The sequence below is a fragment of the Spea bombifrons genome, chromosome 2 (genome assembly GCF_027358695.1).
Source record: "Spea bombifrons isolate aSpeBom1 chromosome 2, aSpeBom1.2.pri, whole genome shotgun sequence".
Classification (NCBI taxonomy): domain Eukaryota; kingdom Metazoa; phylum Chordata; class Amphibia; order Anura; family Pelobatidae; genus Spea; species Spea bombifrons.
The window spans coordinates 18,290,753-18,315,357 of record NC_071088.1 but is presented as its reverse complement, the minus strand read 5'-3'; the positions used below and the strand labels follow the sequence as shown (position 1 = coordinate 18,315,357).

The 24,605-nt window shown below is 38.0% G+C and overlaps 2 protein-coding genes across 2 annotated transcripts; one reads left to right on the top strand and one right to left on the bottom strand.

Moving 5' to 3' along the window:
• Window positions 1–1,864: 1,864 nt before the first annotated feature.
• On the bottom strand, window positions 1,865–12,791 carry ASPA (aspartoacylase). Its single transcript, XM_053456784.1, has 7 exons — window positions 12,114–12,791; window positions 11,408–11,649; window positions 9,891–10,086; window positions 7,511–7,604; window positions 6,355–6,462; window positions 5,633–5,742; window positions 1,865–2,773 (listed from the first exon to the last, which is right to left on the bottom strand). Exons 2-7 carry the CDS (start codon window positions 11,638–11,640, stop codon window positions 2,573–2,575), a joined length of 942 nt encoding a protein of 313 aa, XP_053312759.1. The 5' UTR covers window positions 11,641–11,649; window positions 12,114–12,791; the 3' UTR covers window positions 1,865–2,572.
• A 2,725-nt stretch (window positions 12,792–15,516) lies between these two features.
• SPATA22 (spermatogenesis associated 22) lies at window positions 15,517–22,640 on the top strand. Its single transcript, XM_053455837.1, has 8 exons — window positions 15,517–15,556; window positions 16,159–16,296; window positions 17,914–17,962; window positions 19,296–19,373; window positions 20,088–20,436; window positions 21,094–21,223; window positions 21,868–21,965; window positions 22,372–22,640. The coding sequence occupies exons 1-8, from the start codon at window positions 15,517–15,519 to the stop codon at window positions 22,561–22,563; spliced, it is 1,074 nt and encodes a 357-aa protein (XP_053311812.1). The 3' UTR covers window positions 22,564–22,640.
• Window positions 22,641–24,605: the final 1,965 nt, after the last annotated feature.

Genomic DNA, 24,605 nt, shown 5'->3' with positions numbered 1-24,605 from the left:
AGAAACTAGTAATGCAATATATGTGTTGTAAATTATAGAATGTGTATTGTTTTACATGTTGTCTCTTCATTGTTTGTTATGCAATCAAAAAAAAAATGTTTCATGAAACCTTGAGCATAAGGGGGTATGGCACTAATAACAATAATAGTAATAATAGCAATAGTAATAATAATACCCTGCAATGCATTTCATGCCCTAACATTCTAAGAGTGATCAGTACATTTGTTTCTCGACGTGATTCTAGTGTCAGTATAATTATTTGCTGTTTTGTTACTTAATAAAGATAAGGCAGGAAAGCTACAGTGGCTTTCCCTTCCATTCTGTGCAGGATGGTCATATACCCCCCGAACCCCCAAACACCCCGACTCCCACCTCTGGGGGCATTGGGGATCATTGGCTGGTTGGGGAGACAATCCAGCAATATGTGTGATTAAACTTGACACAGGCTACACGCTACACCTTGTATGTTCATTAAGTTAATGTGTGTTCTGGCAGACAAATCATGCTGGAGTTATCCGTTATCCAAATTCAGGTTTTATTAATATTCCTGCTTAAACATTGGTGCTAATTAGTGAGTTTGATGTTATTGTTATATCTCAGTAAATACATATTTATACTATTCCAGGTGGACCTTTAAACCTGAGATGCTTCAAATAATTGCTGTCCTGTATATTTATTATTTATTCTAACTACACCGTGTAGAGCATTTTCCATAAGTGTCTCCATTTATGACTACTACGACATGACTGCGGTGATTTATGGCAACTTATAGTTATGTGTCTAATATTGCGTTACAGCAGCAGTCATAAAAGACATATAAAGAAGCACGCAATACATGAAAATAAAAACCTACATATAAATAAGATAATGAAATTACAAATGTATGCAATAGTCTATGTTTATATCATGGCCCATTATGGATCTGGATAATTATGTATGAACTGTTAAGGTGATAAGGTCCACTAACCATTCCATATTGTGTTTTTATTGTGTAATTAAACTGTATTTTTAAATTATATTTTTCTTCTGAAAATAAAAGTTTTATTTTTTTAGCAAATATTTAAACCTTGTCTGTTTTTTTGCTATAAAAGTATTATTATTTAAGATAAAAGTAAGTATCTGGAAATCCTGTAGATGTTTGTTTTTGCGATTCCTTTGTCTGATTGCATATGTGATTGCGACAAACTTACTTTAAGTGTCTTAGAGGAAAGACGGTAAGAGCCAACCTACAACTCTCACTAGAGAAAACAAAAATCACCAACTGAAAAGTGCAGTTTTTTGGGTTATTATTAATTTTTTTTTAAGTTGTGGCGAACCAGATGCTATATGGATACATTTGACTATACTCTGCGCATATTTGTTACACTAAATCACTAACACTGTCATTTTGGTAGCTTGTAATTTTTAAACTTTAAATGAATCTCTTTCACAAAGACTATATGTTACCATTTTCCTTATTCCAGATATGGGGGGGCTTTAATGCACTTGTTAGCCCCCAGACCTATATTTCATCATACCCGTATATTTATATATAAGCATGGTATGAATTAGCATTAAATAAAAAGTCACAAGCATTGGCATGGCCTTGATTGCTGTTATGTGCACAGTCCATCCACTCGGTGTGTCTTATATGTTAAATGTGGCTTTGCTGAGATAAAGATAAAGTTTAACCGTTTCTGTGCTACAAGAGATCAGGAAGTGTGTTATATAGACCGCATGAGCCTTTTCAAAATGCTTACAACCTTTTTATAGGTAATTAAGTCACAGAAAGCTGCAGCAGACTAAATAGAAATAAAAATAGCTCCATATTTAACACCAAAAACAGTATGTGAACATTGCCCTTTGTTTTATGCGTTTTCCAGGCTGGAAAGAAAGTGAGGTGCTTTAGAACCTATAAGGAAAGAACCTTAAAAAATATAAGCGGAAATACAGATTTCGTGGAGGTTAATAAAAAGCTAAACCGTCTTACAACACATTCTGTGATTCTTCGGTTAAAAGTTTTTATTGAGTAAGTTATTGCAGTACAGTATTAAAAATCTACAAAAAAAAACTTTATGCACTCTATTTACTTTTTGTTTGCCTTGTTCTATATTTGCATAAAATCGCATGGTAGAAAGTGGGTTATTTTTCCTGCCCAGTCATTCTTGTGAAGGTTGGCTTACTGCCTGACAACCCAAATGAATGTTAATCAGCAATTCATCTCTGAGCGTGAGCAGTAAATGTGGGGCAAACTTTCTACTTTTTATTCTCCAACCTCACTCACCCAGTCAGTATTCACCATTCTGAGCTTTTGGATTGTTCCTGAAATAAATATCATATGATTTATTAATAAGGGGTTAAACCTGTTGAATTGAGTAGTCAACTAGTTCATTTATATAATGGCCAATAAAAGTCACCCTTCCTATGGCAGGGTAAAGAAACTTGTTTACATGGCCTACAGTTTCCAGTACAGTTCTATGAGGTACGCTGGTTAAACCGTGATTATTTTTCCTCTGATTTCCTTCAAAATATAAGAAATAATGCTATAAGTAACCTGAAATGGTGTGGACTTAAATACTGTGACATGTTGGCGTTATTTTACATGTGTACATCTAAGAGCTTGTGCAGTTAATGTTACTTTCTGTGTATTTGTAAAGGCCTGTTTTTTTTCATAGTAGGCAGCTTCGTTAATAAACGTTGGATATACAGTGTATTCTCCGTCGTATGTTATGACTTCTCCGTCTACTTTTACAAACATGGGGTCTCCTGGATTGAGTGCTTGCCAATCTTTGTCCTGTAAAAAAAAAAAAAAAAAAAAAGATTGATACGTTTTAATTGATTCTCTCTCCATATCAAACACCAGGAACTTCAACCTAAAAATATAAAGTCCAGGTATATACTATAGTATTAATGCTGACGCTTACAAAAGTAGTAATAAAAAGTATCTTGCTCTGATCTGGAAAAACATTGTAATCTGATATTGCTCTCAAAATAAATATGTGAAGAGCTTCTTCATGGTGCACACCATTTCAAAGTTATATGGACTTAGCCTGATTTTTTTTTTATCCCCTGTCATTATTTAGTACATCGAGATCTGTAAAACTGATAAAATTCACATGTCATGTTGTGCTCATGTGAGATTCTGAACATCGGACCAGGGGTGTTTTTTTTTTTATTACAAGCTATCAAAAAAATCACCCAAGCTCACCATTTCTGAAGCAAAAGACTACCTGGTGTTTAAATGGCAATAGATCATGTAATCACAATGAGAATTATTAGACAGCAGTGTCGTTAATATTAAATGCTATTGTATGTTATGATTTTATTAATAAGAAATACACTAATGATTTTATTATATTATAGTGCGGTATCCTGAAGGGATGGCTTTCCGTATTGGCGGTACATAATTATATGGATAAAAGAGGAAACCACGTTGAAAGTGACTAATCATAAACAACATACTTTAGCAAACAGGCTGACCCGGCAGTAAAGGGAATAAGCGCTCACACAAAGCCCCACTTATAGCTTCATACACCAGGGATCCGTTTTATTTTCCAGCCGGCTGCCAAACTATTTATTACAAGGAAGGCTAAGCCGACGATACCGACTGAAAGTCTGCCGACTCAGATGACGAAACACCTGCTTCTGACAGTCCTCACGGAACATGCTGTATGACCTCGGTTCAACTATTAAGAACAACAGTTCCCTGCGTGAGCCAGCATGGTTTCCTCAAGTAAACACTACTCTGGCCAAATTCTGCAAGACCTGTAAAAATAGAATCTGTCCTCATTTGTACCTCAAATGTAAAAGTACTTTTATTATTAATAATTATTGATCAATATACCACCATTACATTCAACAGGCAATGAGAGCGATACATTCTCAACTATTAACTTAGAAACCATTCAGTCGGCCCATTTTTCTGGATATAAAGACATAATTAGTCATTTGTCTTGTCTTAGATTCAGAATAGCTTTATGCCTACCCCATACACATTTCAAAATTCCATCATTGTATTAGCCTCTACCATTTCTGCTGGGAGGCTGTTCTAATATCTACCACCCACTCGGTAAGATATATGGATTTGCAGGTAAAAACATATCTTGATCGTGTGTATATTCTTTAAGTGATTTTTTACGTTGTGTCTGCTAGTTTTGTATTCTTCTGGAAGGGTACAAATATATGAGCACCTTTATGTGCTTAAATAACGTTTCTCACAAACACGTATGTGGTATATTATCTGCGCGCCACGTACCCATGTATGTTATAGAAGTTGGCTTAAGATACCCAAGGCTTTAACAAAAACTAAACCCGTCTGGTTTGACCAATAATAGTTCTTATCTATTCCATTAAATATTGTTCGTTTCACCCAGAATTGTATGTAATGTATTAAAGTGCTGGAGAGCCTCTGAGCTGCGCTTCAGCCATCGGCAGCGCTTTGTCATTCCTTTTCTTGTGGCGTACGTGAATAAATGACACACGATGAGACAATGCACTAGGTGGTGGCTGGATAATACACGAGTACCACAAATTAAATTCATTTTGTTAATAAACCTTTTTTTTTTGTTTGCTAAACAAAATCTCTCCCACTTGGCACAGTTGATAAAACCACAATATCTGCTGCATTCTATACTAATATCCAGACATGAATTCAAAAGATTTATTTTTCTAGCTGGTACAAAATGCTCCAAACTGCTACATACAGAGAAAAACATACACAGCACCAGCAACATGGCTTTTCTACTAACAAGAAAAAAACGACTTTTGGATATGGTGGCTAACGGTAATACCCTGACGAAAGCCCCGTGTTTGGTTTTAATGTCCGCACCATCTATTTTTTTTCTTTCTTGTGTACGCCTACTTTGAATCTGGCTTTTCATAGACTATACTAAAAAGCACCGCAAAATAGCATTAAATGACTTAACCCTACACATCCTGGACAGTTGCTTTGTATTAATGCATTGTACAGCACTGACAGATGCAACAGGACCTGGCATCTAGTATTGTGTATCCGAGAGCTGCACGTGGCAGTGATTAACACTCCAGTGACTTAAATAAAACATAACTATTGACTACTCTGAGTTGAAGAGCGGCCGGTAATACTTCCTTTATATTTTAACAGTAGATATAACGGATTCTGTAACTCTATGGCGGGGTATAGTGTCTTATCCCAAAGCTTGCAGATTGCATTAAAACAGAAATAGCTCTGATGAATCAATGTTACAAATCTCTGTATTCTCTCCTATTAAAGTGAGCGTGACAATACACAGCCTGAACTCTTTCAAATATGGCCATTTCAAAGTAAGGACGTAAGACTTGGATTCAATTCTGGACCGATGTATATTGGTGCATCGCTAAGTAAGACGCTAGCAGATTCTGGAAAATTACTAAATCGCACCAACCCCCATTTTTATGCATTAACCATTGGTGGGGCTGTATGGGAAATCAAACTGTCCCTTTAAGAGGATGCATGGCCCACTCTACCAGCCCCCTTATTCCAGATGAGAAGTTACCCTCCCAGTGATGATGTAAATGATTGTCTTGACAAGGAATTTTTAGCAGCAGCAGCAGCTACTTGTAGTTATTACCCTGTAACAATAAGACAATCATCATATATTTGCATCGCTTCAAAACAAAAGATAACAAGTCATACCTGAAGTTTTCTGTGAATTACGCCAATAAGGTCGCCCCTCTCATTCCTAGGATAATCTACTTTTTCCAGTACTTTGTACACATCCATACTACATTTTGGGATCTCCTTTCCTATGGGAAACACAACAAATTTGTCTTAAGCTAGCACTTAGAAGAAAAGGAGAGGCAATAGTAACCGGTACATACACTGGTACACGGTCATTGCATGCAGTGGAAGCAGTTTCTCATGTTTTTTTAATGGATATAACTAATACGGCTCCAACAAACTCACTGAAGCTGGAACATGGGGATAATATATTATAAAGGCATAACAAGTGGTTGGCCTCTGGTAAAGAGGGAGAAAAAAAAACCTGTAATTTAAATAGAAATAAATATAAAATGGACCTGCTGTTTTTCACCTTTTTTTATTGCTATGTTAAGGGTACACTCCAGCCATTATATGCACTTTAATGCATATGACATCTGCACAGTCTCTTTAAATATGTATGGAGTTTCTGCTGCAAATTCATGTGGGGGGGTGCAGAATCCCCCCATATCCGTTTGCCCCCTAATATTTTCCTTGCAGGCCATATACCAGCTCTAGTGCTGGCTCGTGATCTTTGGGGGCAGGGGTCTGTTCAGTGGCAAGAATTGTTGAGCCATGTGGAGGAGGACGGCAGCTGCAGAGTCTACTGCAGCTGTATGAAATTTATATTAATTTAGTGTCCAGAAAGCCATCAGTACCTTCATTGAAACACTGCACAAAGTCAAGTGCATATTTCACAATCCTCCTCATTAGATCTAGAATATCGGCTCTAACAATTCCGTGTGCTTGAGGCCCGACTTCCACACCTGTCGAAACAAAACTAACAGTCACATGCAGTCCCCTCTTTCGTTATTAAGAATTATGTTATCATTCAAACATAATAGTAAAAGTTGCTTTCCTCCATTCCTCCATCCACTCAATACATTTCAGTAGAAATGCAGTGTCAGAGTTTGAATAAACACTTCCAACGTCTGTGCTAAACATCAAGTAAACAGTAAAACAAATCCCCGAATATAAATCTGGGGCATGGGTGCCTCTACAACGTTTTTTTTATTTTTTTTATTTAATAGAACAGATTCAATGCGACGTGGTAATCTTCACAATAATTTTATATTCTCTGCTTATTGTCCTATGGTTTTAAGGAATTCATATACAAAGTATGTGTGCAAAAAGTTGCATAAATAGTAACGTTATAACTTCTATGATTAAACTACCAGTGATCATCTGTTATTTGTCAAGCTAGCTTTTCTTATAGATTAGAACACAGCATGAACTGACGCTGCGTGTAACGTAAACCCATAGATATCAGTGCCACAAATGGTGTCAATGTATTTGCTCTGGCTTCACTTTCAGTGCTTCTGACTAACACTGCCCCTTAGTGTCCATGGCTTTACTGAAGCAAGCACCAGGAAAACAGGAAACAGGAAATGCCCGGGGTCACGTAAAACTTAAATTTTTCCTACTTACAAAACATACTTACACTTTGATTGGTAACCTACTGGCTATACAAATATGCTGCATCCAGGAAAAGCTCCCCTTTAAGCATTTACTACAATATCTTTAACAATAAAATATACATAGATTGGGTTACATTGTTTTTTCTTCTTTGCTTTCAATTCAGTTCAGCACAAACGTTCCAATTAATTATTTTCCTTTTTTTTTTCCAGAGAATACATCTGAATTCGAGATTTGAATTGAAAATATTCAACTTTCAATAATTAGAAATAAAAAATAAATGTACTTAATGATACAATAAAAGCGAACTGATATGACATGACATTATATGTTTTAATGAGTTGTAGTACGATTGACACCGCACTGCGTTGTAGTGCCGTCCATACAGAGATAACGTACCGATAGGATGTCTCGCTATAGAGCGAGTTGTTGAATACTTCATACCAGGATTGTCAATTAACAACACTGAGCACTTCAGTGGAGCCATGGCGTTCTGTAACATAATAACAATAACCACAAAACACATTCACAATTTACTTAATATTGTATACAGCTAAATGTATTGATTTGGTTTATCTGTACTTGGGACTGAATACAGATTTTGTATAAGACAAAAACAAACCACAAGAAAGAAATGTATTTGGCAACAACACTATATCACCCCTTAATTAAATTGTCTACAGATGATGATTCTACTAATTTCTGCTTGATTATATTACCGATTCCTTAATGATACACATTCTGAAGCCCTGCAACACAATTATTCTTTATTCGTTAAGGAGGAAGTATTGGGAAAGTTTATTATTTTATATTCCTGATGGTACTATGAATTATGAATGGCCAATGCTATTGAGCGTCTCCTGCAACAAGAGCTTCATTGGTCCTATATATAACACAGAGTTGCATTGACGATTTAAATCGGCCATAGCTCTTGAAGGCAGCAGGATTGCCAAATGGCCAGTCTAAGCCTGGTATAATGCATAGTTAAATCAGAGAAAACTCTTAAAAAACACCCAATAATTAGATCATGCATTATGTGGGTCATCTTAGCGCTTTTGCAGGATAAACTTGTGTCCTTCCTAAAAAATGAAAACCTCATAGAATATGAGAGTATTTTGTAGGTATTGTTTGTGCAGGTGTGTGAGCTACCAATTCAAGCTACAATATTACAAGTTAAAATTCTGATAAAATGCATGTCTTACGATCTTAGTACTACCCATTGTACAGCGCTATGGAATTTGATGGCACTTTATAAAACAATAAATAATAATAATAATACTGTGAGTTGACAGCAGGCTAGCTGTGCAAATGTCAGCCTGCTGGAGGTCGTAATACTAGCTAACCAGGAAATCTTCACGCAGCCAGCGGTGAATGATGTTTACCAAAGAACTAATTAACTTCTACTGCAACCTCTCTTAAAAGTTAAATGCTAACTTATATCAGGGATCAAAAATCTGGTTTGGATCTAGGAGCCCTCCAAAAGTTAGGATCAAGCCCCCACCCCCAATCATGTTTTTCTTTTCATATACTACCCAACCTGGCACCTGGGATTTGTCGAGCCTTGCCATATATTAACACACATTTACACACTAACATGATAAAGTCACACACGCAGGGCCGGCCGAAGACTTAACGCCGCCTGGGGCGAAGTTTAAAACGCCGCCCCCCCCGCCGACGCCGCCGGGGGGGGCATTTTAAACTTCGCCGACGCCATAATCTACGATCCCTCCCCCGGTACTTACCTTTAAACAGTCCTGCGGCGAGTCTCCCTGCTCTGCCACGGTGCCGGCTTGTAATGCTGAGCGCCGGAAATTGACGTCACTTCCGGCGCTCTGCATTACAAGCCGGCACCGGGACCGAACAGGGAGACTCGCTGCAGAGGAGAGAGAGAGAGGGGCGCCGAGCGGGTAAGCGAAAACCACTCGGTGCCCCTCTCTCTCTCTCCTCCGCTTCAAAAAAAAAAAAAAAAAAGTGCTTGGGGCGGCAAAGTGCCGCCCCTTCTAAAGTGCCCCCATTATAGGGCCGGCCCTGCACACACGCCAACATCTTATGCTCACAAGCACTAACATTCTATGCTCATGCTAACACCATAAACAATAACACACATACTCTAACACTATATGCTGCCATACACATGACTGACACTATAGTGTGCACACACGTACTACTCCCCCTCTCATGCCATGCCGCTGCCTATCTTTTGCAATTGTGAATCCAGCACAACTGCAGTTGCGCAGTGAAGCAAAGCGTGCATTATGTGACCGCATTGGACCCCTTACGGCACCCCCCTACACCGGATTCATGATGGCCGCCCTGCAAAACCCTGGGTGCCCAGAAGTGGTTTCTAGTTGCAATGGTAACCTGGCGCCCTGGGTCTGTCAAGCCCTGAGTTATATAACAACAAATGGAAATGTAATCAATCACAAAAAACTAAGGGGATCGTTCATCAAAGGTAAGACCCACAAAATGAGAGCTTAATAGTCTTCAATTAGAATAATAATGCTTTAAAAATAAGGTGCGTCAAGAAACTGAGGGGATGGCTTTGAGGCCGTTACAGCATGTGGTATTATTGAGAGGGGATGAGCACTTAACTTGAGAATTCCACCTGACAAAGAAACTTTTGTGTTCCTGAAAGCTTATGCAAGTGTACATCTTTGTCAGTCAAACAAAATGTCATTGACTAACATGGGAGTAGCCATTTTCTTCTTTAAATAGCATGGACATATACACAGCAGGGAACATGGATCCAAATACAAGGGACACATTAAGATACACTTACCTGGATATAATGACACATTTGGATTGTAAAATCATCTGATGAATCTTCAAGTATTAATGTCGCACCCATGTGTGCTGTGGTATTGTGGAGATCCAGGATCACATCATATGCACAGACACTGCCCTTTGGTCCAAATATGGAGTTGATTTCTTGAGCGCGTTTCACTTCGTATGGCAAGTTGGGAGCGTTTTCTTTCCTGTAATATTAAACGTTTACATGTGAATGAGCCTCAATTATAAGACAACCCCTCAAATTTTGAATCTTATTGGGGAAAAAAAGAAAATGCCTGAATATAAGACTAACCTAACCACCAACCACTGTTTTTGTCATATCTTATTGCATGTGTAGAGTGTTTTGGGGTTTTTTTTCTTGCTCACCAGTCAGTGGCTCAGATAGGAATAGCACATCTATAGGAACAACATGTCTCATGATTCTCAGTCACGCTTAAGACACCCTGGGAATCATGGGAAAAATTGTGAAGAGGAACACAGACTGTCAGGTAGGACTGATTTGCATAGAATTATAGGCAGGGATATGGCACATCATTTACAAATCGAAGTGGGGTCAGGTGAGAGCAGCGCAACCCATGTGACCCGGGCAACAGTTGTATTGTGAGCTTCCGGCGGATGCTGTGATCCGGCCGCATCTGAGGATGCTGAAGCAGCGGATGGTGTTTTGGCCGTGTAGATGGCGGCGAAGACAGATGCGGATGCTGGGATTCGCCCCTGGTGCATGCGGAGATGCGGCTGAGAATGCTGGGATTTGGAGGTATCATAGGGGATGATCTGAGGTCTGATTACAGGACGACTTCGATTATAAGACGTGGTCGATTTTTCAGAAGTTTTTTTCTGGGAAAAACCTTGTCTTATAATCGAGCAAATACGGTAATTATGCAGCTACTACACTAGACCAGGTATGGACAGAGTTGATATGAATGCAACCTAGTTGACCCAAATAACTATTCAAAGGACACAGTACTGATAAGATAACAGCAAAAATAACAATTCCAGTTAAAGAGCAATACAATAAAAATAACAGGATAAACAGAGTCAACGCAACCTTTCACTGCAAGCCCCGGACTTTCAACTATAACGAAAGGAAAATGGATATGGAAAAAGAAATGCCTGTATATTCACATGTAGTCCGGAGAATATTTGCTTTTTTGACTTTGCTCTGTCATGAAAATTATTAACACAGAGCTGGCACACGGGTTCAGAAGAGGTTACTTAACCCCACGTACTGCTGTAGAATAACCCTGTTTACAGAAAAATATATCTTTTGTCCACTTTTTAAAAGAGTAAGCTAATTTTTGTTTACATAAGCACAATAAATACACATTCCAGAATTAATGGATGTAGCAGTTTTGTTTGTCAGGATTATTATATGTTTAGAAAATGTAGAGAGAAAAGCCTTTTATGTTAAACATTCAAAAGAAAAAAGCTTACTTAGTGAAAAACATTGAAAGCCAATGGCCAGCTTTGCATAAAATATACATTGCAGGAAGTATTCTCTTTTACCCAAGATTTTGCGGATCAAACGCTCTGTTCAGGTCAGTGTCGATATATCTTACACATTTCTCCACAGCCTTTGGATTCGTAATAAATGGTGTCACCTCCATGCTGGGTCTTGTGATTTCCCCATCTTCTTTTAACCAGTGTTTAACTAGAAAGACGCCAGATAATTCATTGCCGTGAGTTCCTCCAAATATAGCAACTCTCTGCACAGGGAGGGTCCTTGGGCAGCCTGCCATGATGGGAGTCTGCAAGGACAGAGAACAAGTCATTAGGGGCCTGGGGGCATTTGTAAGAGACACTCTCTATACATTGTGCTATGCAAATATCCGCGTATGCATAGTAAATTCAGTAAGGACACGGTAAAAGCATAACTAACTCCAGCAACAGATTATTGATAACATCAGCTCTTGAGAACTACAACTCCCATTATCTGCAACCAGCCTGTTGCTGCTGACATTTGAATACACTAGTGTGTTTTGGCTTTCCAGTTATTACACTATGTACTTTGAATACCTACAGTCTCAAACAAAGTGCAAAGTAGTTTTTCTTTTAGGGTATTTATACATAGTTGATTTGCTCAAGCAATGTTTTTTAGGCTTGCTAAGTTACTTTTTAAACTTTTAAAGTGCTCAGCACTTTCAGACATCAAAAACATAATGCATTATTATAGATTACTTATTGTTGGAGTACAGAGGATACTTGTACTGACCTGACACAGACTTATTTTTCTTCCAGAGCCGAGCTCCCAGCAGATCAGGCAGTGACTGCGCTTATAAGGACCACTGGTCTCTCCGGTGCCAGGACTCAGACTCTTCCAAAGGATATTTAACTCACTCACTCCCAGTTGTTAGTATCCTGCGAAAAGGGAACAAGTAACACTGCTTGGATGTTGTCCTAGTTGTGGAGAAGTACTCTTGATATGCAGCTGATTACTCATAAGTACTTTGTAACAAGGAACAAAGGATGTAAAAGTCAGTTTCACTTCCTACACACAAAATAATCCAGACATGAATGAAGCAAATCATATAACTTGTTCAAACAGGGAACTTCCGTGTCTCTGCTATATTTAACACATTGAACATGGGAATAGCTTCAGGTTACTCACTTTTATATCAACATTTGTTGTGACTAATAGGAGCACTCCAAATCAGTAACACCTTTCTGTGAGGTAACTTGTAAAAAGTGTAGAAAAGGCACAAAACAGCATGCACTGCGGCCATAATTGCTTACTAAAGCATCTTTGCTTGTTTTTTTATGACCACAGATAATTCTTAATGTTTTTTTTAGTTCTATCTCTCTAAATAGTGCAAGAGCTACATTTAGAAGGTGCTTCAGCAAGCATTTTCTGTAAATGCTTAGAAACCTCTGTGTGTGTGTGTTATTGAGATGCCAGTGACTGACTGCTGCTTGATCTCTGTGGAAAAGTGTTCTGCCACCTTCTACCAAGCAGATCTGAGAAGACGGGAAAATCCTCTGAAAATCAATGACAACAGGCAAGACCTTAGTTATAAGGGGTGCCATGAAGAAAGTTGGGTAGCTTAGTGAATAATACCCTGGAATAATAATTCTTGTATTTTTTTCAGCTCATTTATCAGATCAGCCTGGCTATTACCAAATGAAACCACTTAGAAAAGCAACTATAAAAAACTACTTAGATATAGAGTAAAAAGTTGACATTCATGGTTTACCCCTGGCAGTAGTCATCTTTTCTTATGCATAACAGCAAGGTCAACCAAATCCAGGGCATTATTTTTAAAAAGTTTAAAAACAAAATTATAAACTATTTAAACAACTCGGGGCCCCAGAGCAGAATTGCTGTAATTTCCATACTATATTTTTTAGATCAGCCTGATGAGCTGGTACTAGGTTTCAACTATTGAATGGATTATGTAACCAATTTATAACATATTTCTTTCTTGGTTTGATTACTAAAATAAAACTCACTTACTTGGTCATTGAAAGGCAGCTGTAATTGTTTTTGCTTTACATGGGGCGCTAGTGGCTTGTTAACTTTTTCGCCACTCAGTAATTTCTGAAAATAAATAATTTAGTCCTATGAAAGAAAAAAAAATCCTTCAAATGACTATAAATATGTCAGAAAAACTTACATTTGAATCTATGCTGAGATGTAAATATTGAACATTATATTTGTTACTTTTTTAAGTATTAACGTGACATGATTTACACATTTTTTATACAATTTTATATGATTTTATACTGACATCAGTCTGTCCATCCAGAACCCTAAGTGGAACACTTTGGGCTGGTGCTCTAAAAACATATCCAGACCTGTTTCAAATGTAACTCTTTGGTGATCATCTAAAACTTTACATTCAATCCAAATGTAAAATGCTGGTAAAGAGATCCAGCACAGCATTTTACAGAGCAGTAAAGATAACCTGCATTTAGCTGCGTTCAGTGGCGTGTATGCTCGGGACAGAATTGGAAGAATTACACGAACAGCTGGGCTTGTACCAAATGCGCTCAAGTCCGTGAGCCGCCATCTTTCTTTTTCTAAAGTGGAGACCTGTCGGAGAAGCAGAAGAAACCCTGTACATATTACATCTGTGAGCATTGTCCCACTGGGTATAATTATGCAATTATATATTATAATTCAATCTATAATATGAATATTACTGCTGTGTCTTCATTTAAACCCTGGTTGTACTTTTAATACGTGCACATGGACAACTGAATTCTTCTTGGATAACAGTTCTTATGGAGACACAATCAATGATCAACACTAACTGCGAGCCCAGAAGAAGACATCTGCGGTTGTGATGTGTCACTACTTGGAGAAAAACTTATTAGGATGACGTTTTCCCATAAAAAAAATTACAAACGAGTACCCAAACTATTGCTTTTAGACACAACTAATCAGGTAGTAGTGGTTTTTAACCCATTATAATAGATGGCTCCTTTTTTCTTTGGTATATTATATAACATAAAACTTGGGACAGCTAAATAATATTTATTACCCGATTAATGTTATATAACCAGACGCATCTTATATTCTGCATGATATAGTCTTTAAAAAGTTACTCATTAAGAAAACCGATTTTCACTGGTTAAGTATTTAAAGCCGTCTTCATACAGATCAACCATTCAAACATCGAACTGAGGGCAAGCTGAAAAATGAAACAAGAAATAACCCTGATGGGATTACTTTCTGTCTAGAACGGCAGGAAAACAGCCTATACTTTTTGTATTATTGTATTTATTAGCAGTTAAGGCAGCAATCAGTTATTTGTCACAGCTTAAAATTCTAATTTATGAATATACCAGAAATTACCAGAGAAAATGTATCTGTGGCAGGAATTAACCTTTATATAAATGATACACCGCTGAGGGGGAGCAGTTGTTCCTAGGATGTTGAACTATAACTTTATTCTTCTTTGGTTTACTTATAATTCCACAGAAAGTGGGATGTCTCCAATAACATGGACTCTATGCAGCAGTTACGCCATGACTGGATGCTTATTGTGCCTTTTCATGCTATACTGTTCTGTAATTGTGTATCGTGCATTCCGTGCCCTTTGAGTTTCAGGGCCTATAAGCCCCTGGGCTGACAGCTGCCAACCCTCCCAAACCACTAGTCCTTCAGGATCAACCTGTATGGCTGACAGAGCTGAGAGGCTCTTCATTAACAGAAACAATTTGAATTTGAGTTATTTCGAACGCCAGGTGCACAACTACAAGAAACGGCTGTTTGCCAGGAGCTGGACGATCGGCTAGGCCGTGGGCTGTATTCCGGCAGCGAACATCAATTTGTATTTCACTTCGTAAGCTAAACAGCCATAGCACAACATATCTCCTCAAACGAAATTACATGCCGCAGCATCGGAAAGCGGAAACGCCGGAGTAAACTGCATTTTATATACCACCTGATGGGCGTCCGCACCAATCAGAACCCTTATTAAATAAAAACTGATTAAAAATATTATATCTGATTAGGCGAAGGGGAGTAGGCGGGGCTACGAAAAGTGAGGAATCCTGTAACGCGCGCGGGTAGAAGGCTCCGCCGCAGAACTTGTTCACGTGACGGTTGGCGGGAAGGCTGACGGACTATGGTTTCATTTGCTAATAGCGGGTGTGTAAGTCTGTGAGCGAATATGAAGAGGAGCTTCCCTTCACATCCCACAGCCGCCACAGGTAATCCCTTGTGTCGTTTCTTACGCGTTTCCTCGTGTAGGCTTGGGCTAAACGGCCTGGTAATAAGGTTAGGGTTGCCAGCTGCTTGGGTTTGAATAGGACAGTGTTTATAGAATACTTTCTCAGATATAGTATATCTATATACATGTAGTGAAAGGAATGGCATGTGCACCTCAGATGGTGGTGGAACAGGCCTTACACATGGGAAAACTGAGTGAGATGTGGCCATTACATGCAGCGTGCCATTTCACACCTATTGCTATTGCCTTGTTGTGATGTGAGTTATCTGCTTACCTCTGGTGTCGCTGCCTCGGTCTGTATCTTAAGGGTTAGTGTTACGGCTTCTGGTAATGCTGTCCCATTTTCTTGGAAAACGTGTTATATGGAGTTGCATAGGGGTTGCTGGCTTGCATGGTAACCATGTCAGTTGTAGTTGTGGCTACCTCGCTTCGTAAATGTATTTCACGCTCATATATTCCTCTTTCCCCCTTTTATGTATTACACGGCTGTACCTTGCTTAAAGCTTTTTGCTTTTCTCTGGTTCCATTTCACATATTGCATCCTTATGATTTTCTGTAAAGTGTGTTTTCTTGCATTTGCAGGTTGCCTTCCTGTACCGATCTTCAACCAGAAGAAAAGAAATAGACAACCACTGACATCCCTGCCGCAGATAAATGAACCCGCTCCCAGCTGTTTCCATCATGACCCAGAAGGCTTTGATTTCTCTGCTGTATCCACGGGTAGATAGATTATATATATATATATATATATATATATATATAAATATACACAGATAACAAAATGGCTTTCTATTTGTTTAAACACAAAGGCATCTGTATGGGTGCAATGATTTTAATGCAGCCTTGCAGATTACCTTTAGAGGTAGATGGGCCACTCCTAATGAGTGGGGGTCTGGTTCCATCCCTACCTCTGGAGCTAAAGGCTAAACTTGTATATTTGGATTCATACCAATTTGCCAATTTTATTAATTTGTATGATTGTCTGACAACGAGCACGGGCACCAACAAAAACGAGGCAGGAGGCTCCAATTTAGCATTTGGTTTTTTCACTCTCGCTCATACTCTCAATTAGAGCCCTGCGTGGGACTGCTTTTTTAATCCCGCTCCCGCTGATTTTTTTGCCCAATCCTGCCCACTCCCGCTATGTGGCTGTTCCGCTCCCGCCACATTTGTGGCCAATCAAGCCCACCTCCTTACCTGAACTGCAGATTTCCCACGCAGTCCCGCAAGGCTGCCCTCGAGTTTCTCCCTCACAGCGTCTCTTCTCTTGCTCCGCCCAGGAACAAGGCGCAGCCACGGGAAGTGATGTCACATCACGTGACTCCGTTTTGTTCCTCGGCGGAGCAAGACGGGAGACACTAAGGGAGCAGCGAGAAGGCAGCCTTGCGGGACTGCGTGGGATTACCAGGACCTGCAGGTACAGTGCCTGACCGCCCGCAAGCCTCCCAATGCAGTCCTCTACTCTCAATGACTCACTACCTTCTATGCCAACCGATTTCACGTCCCTGTCTCCTTGTTTGCAGTTCCGCTGCTTGTCTTACCTCTTCTTGTTCTTCTGGATCCTTTCTTCTGTCTTCTTTCTTGGTCCGCTTCTCCCCACTGTCCACTCTGTTAACCTATACTCAGTGCACACCCTCTCCCCCCATCAGAGGAATGGGGGAGAGGCTCTGCCTTGTTGTGGAAGTGCTACAACAGGTCAGAATAATGCAGAAGGATTTGAGGAGAAAGAAAGGTGCAGAAGCGCTTCTTTCTCGACTTATCTGCCTGGGGTACGTCTGCAAAAGAGGGAGCCTCAGTGGGCCCATGGGGACAGCCTCTCCTCCATTCCTCCAGTTGGAGTTTTGATGAAGCACTCAGGAAGCCGGGACAATCCAGCAGACAGTGAAGAAAGAAGACAGTAGAAGCAAACAACAAGAAGAGGTAAGACAAAAGGCGACGCAGTGGAAAAGGAGACAGAAGTGGACACTGATGTGGTCGGCGGAGAAGGAAGGGAGAAATTGAAAGTGGGAGAGAGTGAATGAGGAGGATTGACAACTAATTTTGCTTCTCAATTAAAAAAGCCCTCTGAATTTCGTCAGAACTGAAAGGGCAGGGAATTAAATTAATTGTCGGAAAACAATTGGACCAAAAGTGAAAAATGTGTCTGAAATGTTTTTGGTCCATTTGTCCAAGTCTACTATAGGCAACTATGTGCATCCTTCCGACTTCTTAAACTTTCTGGTACTTCCTTACTGGTTCTAATTGATCGTAATGTTTTTTTTGATGCCTGTTGTTCCTTAATCTTAGATATCTAAGCCTTTCCTTGCCTTGTTTATTGTATCTTCTGTTTTCTCCCAGAAGCCAGAAACCCTAAACCAGTTAACCCTGAGAAAAAAATAGACACAAGGTAAATGAAGTAACACGGTTCTTTACATTGTATATATTATTTATTCTGCAGAAGAGTGATTTTCTGGTTAATTTACAAGCTGCAATAGATGTAGTTTGACATCAATGCTTTCAAATTAAATTAAAAAGTTACCTGGTGTTTCTTAACATGATATTCTTATAAAAATGGTATTGAAGGAATTCTATGGACATTGGTTTTCTTTTGGTGTCTCTAAATGCATGTAAGTGTCACCACGTAGTTCAATTGCTACACTTTATTGGCAGATTGTTTTGTTTGTTTGTTTTTTAAACCTACATCAGTAGGATGTAGTGGAACTCAATAGATATTGACAGTGCATATGCTTTTTATAACACTCAGCACTACAGTGTCCGTTCCCATTGTCCAGTATACTGTAGTAGATCTATCTTTGTGCTTTACCTCCTTTAAACAACATTTGGCATTGCAAATATATACTTTTCTAAACATGCCTGTACATTACTCCTTCAATTTTCGATAGCTATCTGTAAATAGTAAGTAGATAGTGTCAGAAGCAGTTTGGGCATGTCTTAGATGAGCGTACAGCCGTGTTTGGCTTCATGCAAGGATTCCTGGCTCTGTTGAGCTACTCACAGGGAAACAGTGGTGATTACCTCAGTTAAAATGATGACCCTTTCTCTTTTGAACCCACAGATAACGCTCTGTATGTGTGTATGTTTATATGTATGCATGTATGGAGGTGATCTCTAGCTGTAACATTTACAAAAGAAAAGGGTTTCCTAATGATCAATTAGTCTTTTAAACTTGGATTAGCAAACACAGCATGTCTTTGGAAAATATAAGATTGGGATTGATAGAGAGTTGCTGTACGCCTATGAAGATATTCCATTAAAATCAACTGTTTCCAGCATTTACATCATTAACACTGTCTATATTTCTAATCAATTGGATGTTATGTTAATGGACAAAATTTGCTCTTCTGTCAAAAGCAAGGAAATTTGCAAGTGACCTTTTTTTTTTTTTTTGAAATGGGTTTTCAATGTATTGAAATTGGTCTTGGCAAATTTCTGCAGAATTTGTGAGGCAAACTAAGTAGGACAGATTGTTGTAGGCACTAGTATGGAATATAAAGCAATAAATCTATGCTACAAGAGATTCACACTGTTTACATATTTATCACACATCAGACAGATGTTTTTTTAGGAATGAAGACCATGCTGTGGGCAGAGTAAAACCTCACAACAAACTTACTGTACAAGTAGGCCTCATTCCATCCATGTAGTGGATTTTTTGAAGCAGAATGTGGCATTAAATATATTCAGATGTACTTTAACTCCCTATACATGTGTTCACACAGCTTGCAGGTTCTTCAGCCTATGCGATATTCTTTGGTTCATCAACAGTATAAATCCAACACAACCGGCTGTAGAGCAGTGTAAGTCGATATTTTATTTAGCATTTGTACAAACTTTCTACACACCATACCCTTGGGCTTTTGGGGAAGTAAAAATAGAGGTGGGAAGGTAAAAGTTATAATAAAAATATAGGTAAAAGTTATAATAAAATACAAAAATAAAATTAAGTCCTGCCTGCCCTCACTTTAGCCATCCCAAAAAATAAAATACAAATAAAAGGCTTAAACTTTATGTTGTGTATGAATTTGAATCATAAGTTACAACAAAATAAAATGTCAAAAAATATTGGTAAAAATATGTGTGAGAGAGATTTGAGAACCAGGAGACAACCAGACCAAACATACACAGTGATTACATGCAAGGTGCTATTTCTGGTATTGTGGTGATCACTTAAAGTAATATCAATGACTTCGTAGCAAAAGTACAATTGTGGTATGCACTAGGGAACAAATTAATCATATTGTGCAGGGTCCTAGATACAAGATGTGCGTGACATGAGCCTCTTAGGCGGAGGGCATTGAGCTATGTATGTATGCATGTATGTTATAAGCAACAGGACGTACATGAAGAGTGAACACATACAAAATATAGATTGAGTCTTTCAACACTGACCCTGGGTTGTGTACGTTGTATTTAAATAACTCAACATCCCCAGTATCGGTGAGGGCAGAGAATGACAAACTAAATCTTTGAGATATTTATGTTAATCAGTAGATTTTCCCTTATTTATTTAGAGTATTGTTTGTGTTCTTCAAATATTTTACTCATCAAATGTACAGGCCCGCAGGAAATAAACAGAATTCCCTACCTGGAGAAGTAAACTTGCACCAGGGTGTAAGGAGAGAAGTGTTTCCTGAAACTAAAGCTTTCTATGGAGAAATGCAGCATTTAGAAAGTGTAAAAGAACGCCATGCTTTAAAACTTCACTCTGAAACAAAGACATCAGGACAGTTACATTCAGCAACAAATAAGGGAACTGCATTGTCAAGAGCAAGGGATCAAGCATTATATTCCTTTAAAAGCTCTCCCAAGCCAAGTAAAGACAATACATTTGCTGATATGCCTGAGGAGGAAATGGTTCAGGTAATTAAAAAGTATTAGCAATCTATGAGCAGTTCAGACAGCAGATTTATGAAAGACCGCATTTAGTTATAAACTAGCATATTGTATATGTAATTGATAAGAATAGTAAAACACTGATGGTATTGCTGGAATAAAGGTATCGCTAAGGCAAACTGTTTTACTGCGTATACTCGGTTTCATGCTGCCACCTTATGGATGTTCATGTGTACTTCTTTTCTTATATTAAAAAAACTACTTAAGTCTAATTGTAAGAAAAAACAAAGGACACTGATCTATTTCTCACTTCTTGCATATCTGTGCATATGAATGGATCTTAAGGCATTATAAACACTGGTGCTCACCCCTGAGGGTCCCTCGCTGATCTAACCTTGTAACTCTAGTGTTAGTGATGTACCAATACAGATGGTCGGTAGGACAAAATCCTGTCTGGGTCATTTCAAGGATTCTTCGTGTTACATATAGATATATATATTTATACAAAGGCATACTGGGGAATTGATTGTAAAGGATGATTTTCCACTACAGAGAGAATCTCCACTCATAAGAGCAGGTTTCTTCCTCACTGTATGTTTTAAATGCCTTTTTGTTTTTGTGACTTTTCCTCAAAGTTTTTAACTACTAGCACATCAACTAACAAGCCTTTCTATCACTTTAAAGTCTGTTCCGTTTTATCAGCTGACTTTCAAAGAAAAGGAAAATTCTTTACGTATAATACCGGCAACTATCGAGAGCATGAAACATTGGAGTGAATACACAGACAGGATACCTTTATTATTTGAAGTGTTGGGTACGTAAGAAACACTGCATATTATAGTGTTTTGTAATGCACTGATTTTTAAATGGAACTAAATATGGTGGAACTGTATTTCATGTTTTCATGGTTGTATACTGTGTTAAGATTGTTTAAAAGGAAGGGAATATGTTGCAGTATTTTTGTGATTACAATGACAAGAAGTAAATGTGTATGCTCACTAGGCAGTCGGGTTTTCAGTTAAATAAACGTGACCGACTGACTTAATTTGCATTCTAACATTTGCAAAGTAGACATGCAACTTTAAATACTGAGTTACAGGCAAGGGCATGCAAGTTCAGTGTGAACTTTTATATCCTCGCCCTGGCACATGTATGATATTGCTAATGAGAGGTCGTGGAAAAAGGCTATGGTAGTTTATTTAATAACACAATATATTTAACTACTTTGTGTATATTTCTAACCTTCTGATTTCGTAGGGTTAACGTTAAAATGTGAGCTTCTAGCATTATCTTTTATGCATTTCTGCTTACACTCTCTTATATTGGATGTAAGCTTGGAGTCTTGTTATATAAAAACTCATGTTTTACTCAACTGCAAAATGGAAGTATTTATTTGTTTTTAAAATAGAATTTGTCTATTAGTCAGTAAGTTTAAAATGTTTTTTTTTCTTCTGTTAGCTACACTTGATTCTGCTGTTACATGCGGTGAACACGGATCGAAAATGTTCCTGTTACGAGATGGCAAGAGTCACGTGCCTTGTGTTTTCTATGAAATAGTATGTAATTTGCTTAAAATATGTGCTTATATTTTAAGCTAGAAGTATGACAGTTTCACAAGTAGTGAAATATAAAGTAAATCACATAATATACAAGCAGAATAAAAAGCAAGTGTCCTTTATAAAAAATAATATAATAAAAAAAGGTTATTTACATCAGATTGTGGTAGCATGAAGTGTTGCTTTGAGAGCATATCCTAAACAATAGAAATTTGAAATCAAATAGCTTATTATGTGAATATGTACCCACTGCTCAGATAATCGCAGGGGATTGCCAGAGATAAGTATGTCAGAAGAAAGCCCTGCTTATATTAAGCGAGTAAGAAAAAATGCTGATGGGTAACAAATAATTTCCTTAAATAATGTAACTTTTTTTTCTCCCCCCAACCCCCCCCCCCTTGGATAGGACAGAGAATTACCGAGGCTAATCAGAGGTCGCGTTCACAGGGCTGTGGGTAATTATGACAAAAAAAGAACAGTTCTGAAATGTGTTTCTGTAAGACCTGCCTCTGCCGCGGAGCAACAAACTTTTAAGCAGTTCATCACCGCTGCTGATAAAGAGATGGAACGATACGTTAGGTCAATAAATGAAATTTAGGATTTAAAACAAAATCCAGAAGTAAGTTTTGTTCATTATCTGTTATCTCACTGCTATGTAAATACGTTAATTTGATCACCTTGTCATGCTGAAACAAACTGTCCAAACAATATTTTGCTTTGTTTCTTTATATCAAGCTTGATGCAAATGTAAAAAAGCAAACTAAAAAGTGTATTTAGGCCCATTTTGAATACGTGTTTCTTGGCATAAATATTCTCAGTGTCTTTGGTTTACAGACAGTGCCTGCAGGTAATTAAAAGTTTAAAACTGAAACCCCACATTTTCACAGTTCTAGTTTTATCAGTTATATTTGGTAATACAGAAGGTATTATCTTTACAAGTATTTTTGTTGAAACAAAACCTCTTAAAATGTTCATTTTACTTAACCCATTTAAAATGTAAATTTAAATTGTAGCAACATAATGACAGCAAAAATGGCTGATCTTCAGAAGAGCGAAGTCAATATACAAACACAACATTCCACGAGTTTATTTCAATAAAAAGTAATTTATTAGTGTGACAAAATCAATGAAAAATATATTTTAGTTAATCGTTTCATTTTTAACATTGGAATCTAAACACTTGAGTATAAATTAAAAGGCAAATAATAATTAACAGCCATTTTGTTTTCCAAAGACACTAAAAAGAAATGTGACTATATATATATATATTTTACAAATATTCACTGAACAGTTGCAAACAAATACAGAACGTGGAACAATATATTACAGAATGTACAGTGTCTTGAAGTTAATAAACATCCCTGGTACGTACGGTTTTTGTTCTGTTGATCTTTTAATAAAGGCACAGGATGGTAAGGTGGCAACTGTTCCGTTAAGTTTTTGTTATTATGTTGTTTTACTTATCATATTCCTCTGTTTACATGACAGGACATACGTATTTAACAACCATGTGTAGCGGAGTACCACTGTTGACGTCTTTATTTGCTCATATTTATGCTTAAAGGCTGGACGGAACCAGCCTTTTTTTTTGCTTTTGTATGAAATATTTTAGGTTTGAAAGAAGAAATTTGTATTGATCTATACATTTACTTAAAATTTCTGCGCAGAAAAGAATGATTTCTGATACTGTTTACACACACACACACATTAGAACTTCTACCACTACTTAACATTGTACAAAAAAACCCCACAGAATGATCATTTGGAAGCAAAATTATTTCATTTTTTTAATCTGTGTTCTGCACACAAACATGTATGTTTGTCAAGCAGGTTAGGGGTTAAAACAGATTTCTAATGCTTAACAAAGAAAACTTTATACAAATGTAGTGTGAATTTACACAATTCTGGCACGGGTACTAAGCAGTCATTGGCAAAGTATCCCCATTACTGTTGGCAGAACTTCAAGGTTATACCAATTATCCCCCTGCAAATTCCAGCCAGGATACAGCGTACCTCTCCAGGCGTACATCATTTAATCCGTTTCATACATTGTGATTGAGACGCTTGTGCTTGAACTGGGATATCCGAACCTGCGGCCCTGTTTGTGGTTCTCAAGGTCAACACGCCTGTCCTGCACCCACATAGACGTTTAAATTGTTACTATTGCTACAGGATGATAGTACTGATGTTTACATTGCAGATATCACCTAGCCGTGTGTGTGTGTGCATACAGTGCAGGCTTGCCGGTTATTGTGGTGAATCCATCGTCACTTCACTCGCAGCCGTTTGTGAATACATCAGATACCCGTCACTTACAGCTGGCCTGTCGTTTATAACGGCATTGGATAAAGATAAAATGTAATCTTTATATTGTGTTAGACACATTGTTAGCAGATGCTTAGTAATTAAAAGCGCAGGCTTTGAAAGTTTTAGTATTCGACTGTTACGGCTTTATTTAGAATAATTTGTGTAATTACAGCATGATTGATGTTTTCTGGTACCCAGGACATGAATGCTCCAAAAGCATGTATTTTGTTGAGCCAGATATTACACGTGATTTACTTCGTTCCATTCATCGCATGTATCCTTTCTCTTTAAGGGGTATACACGTGTTTCTAACACCATTGTTAAAAGGGGATC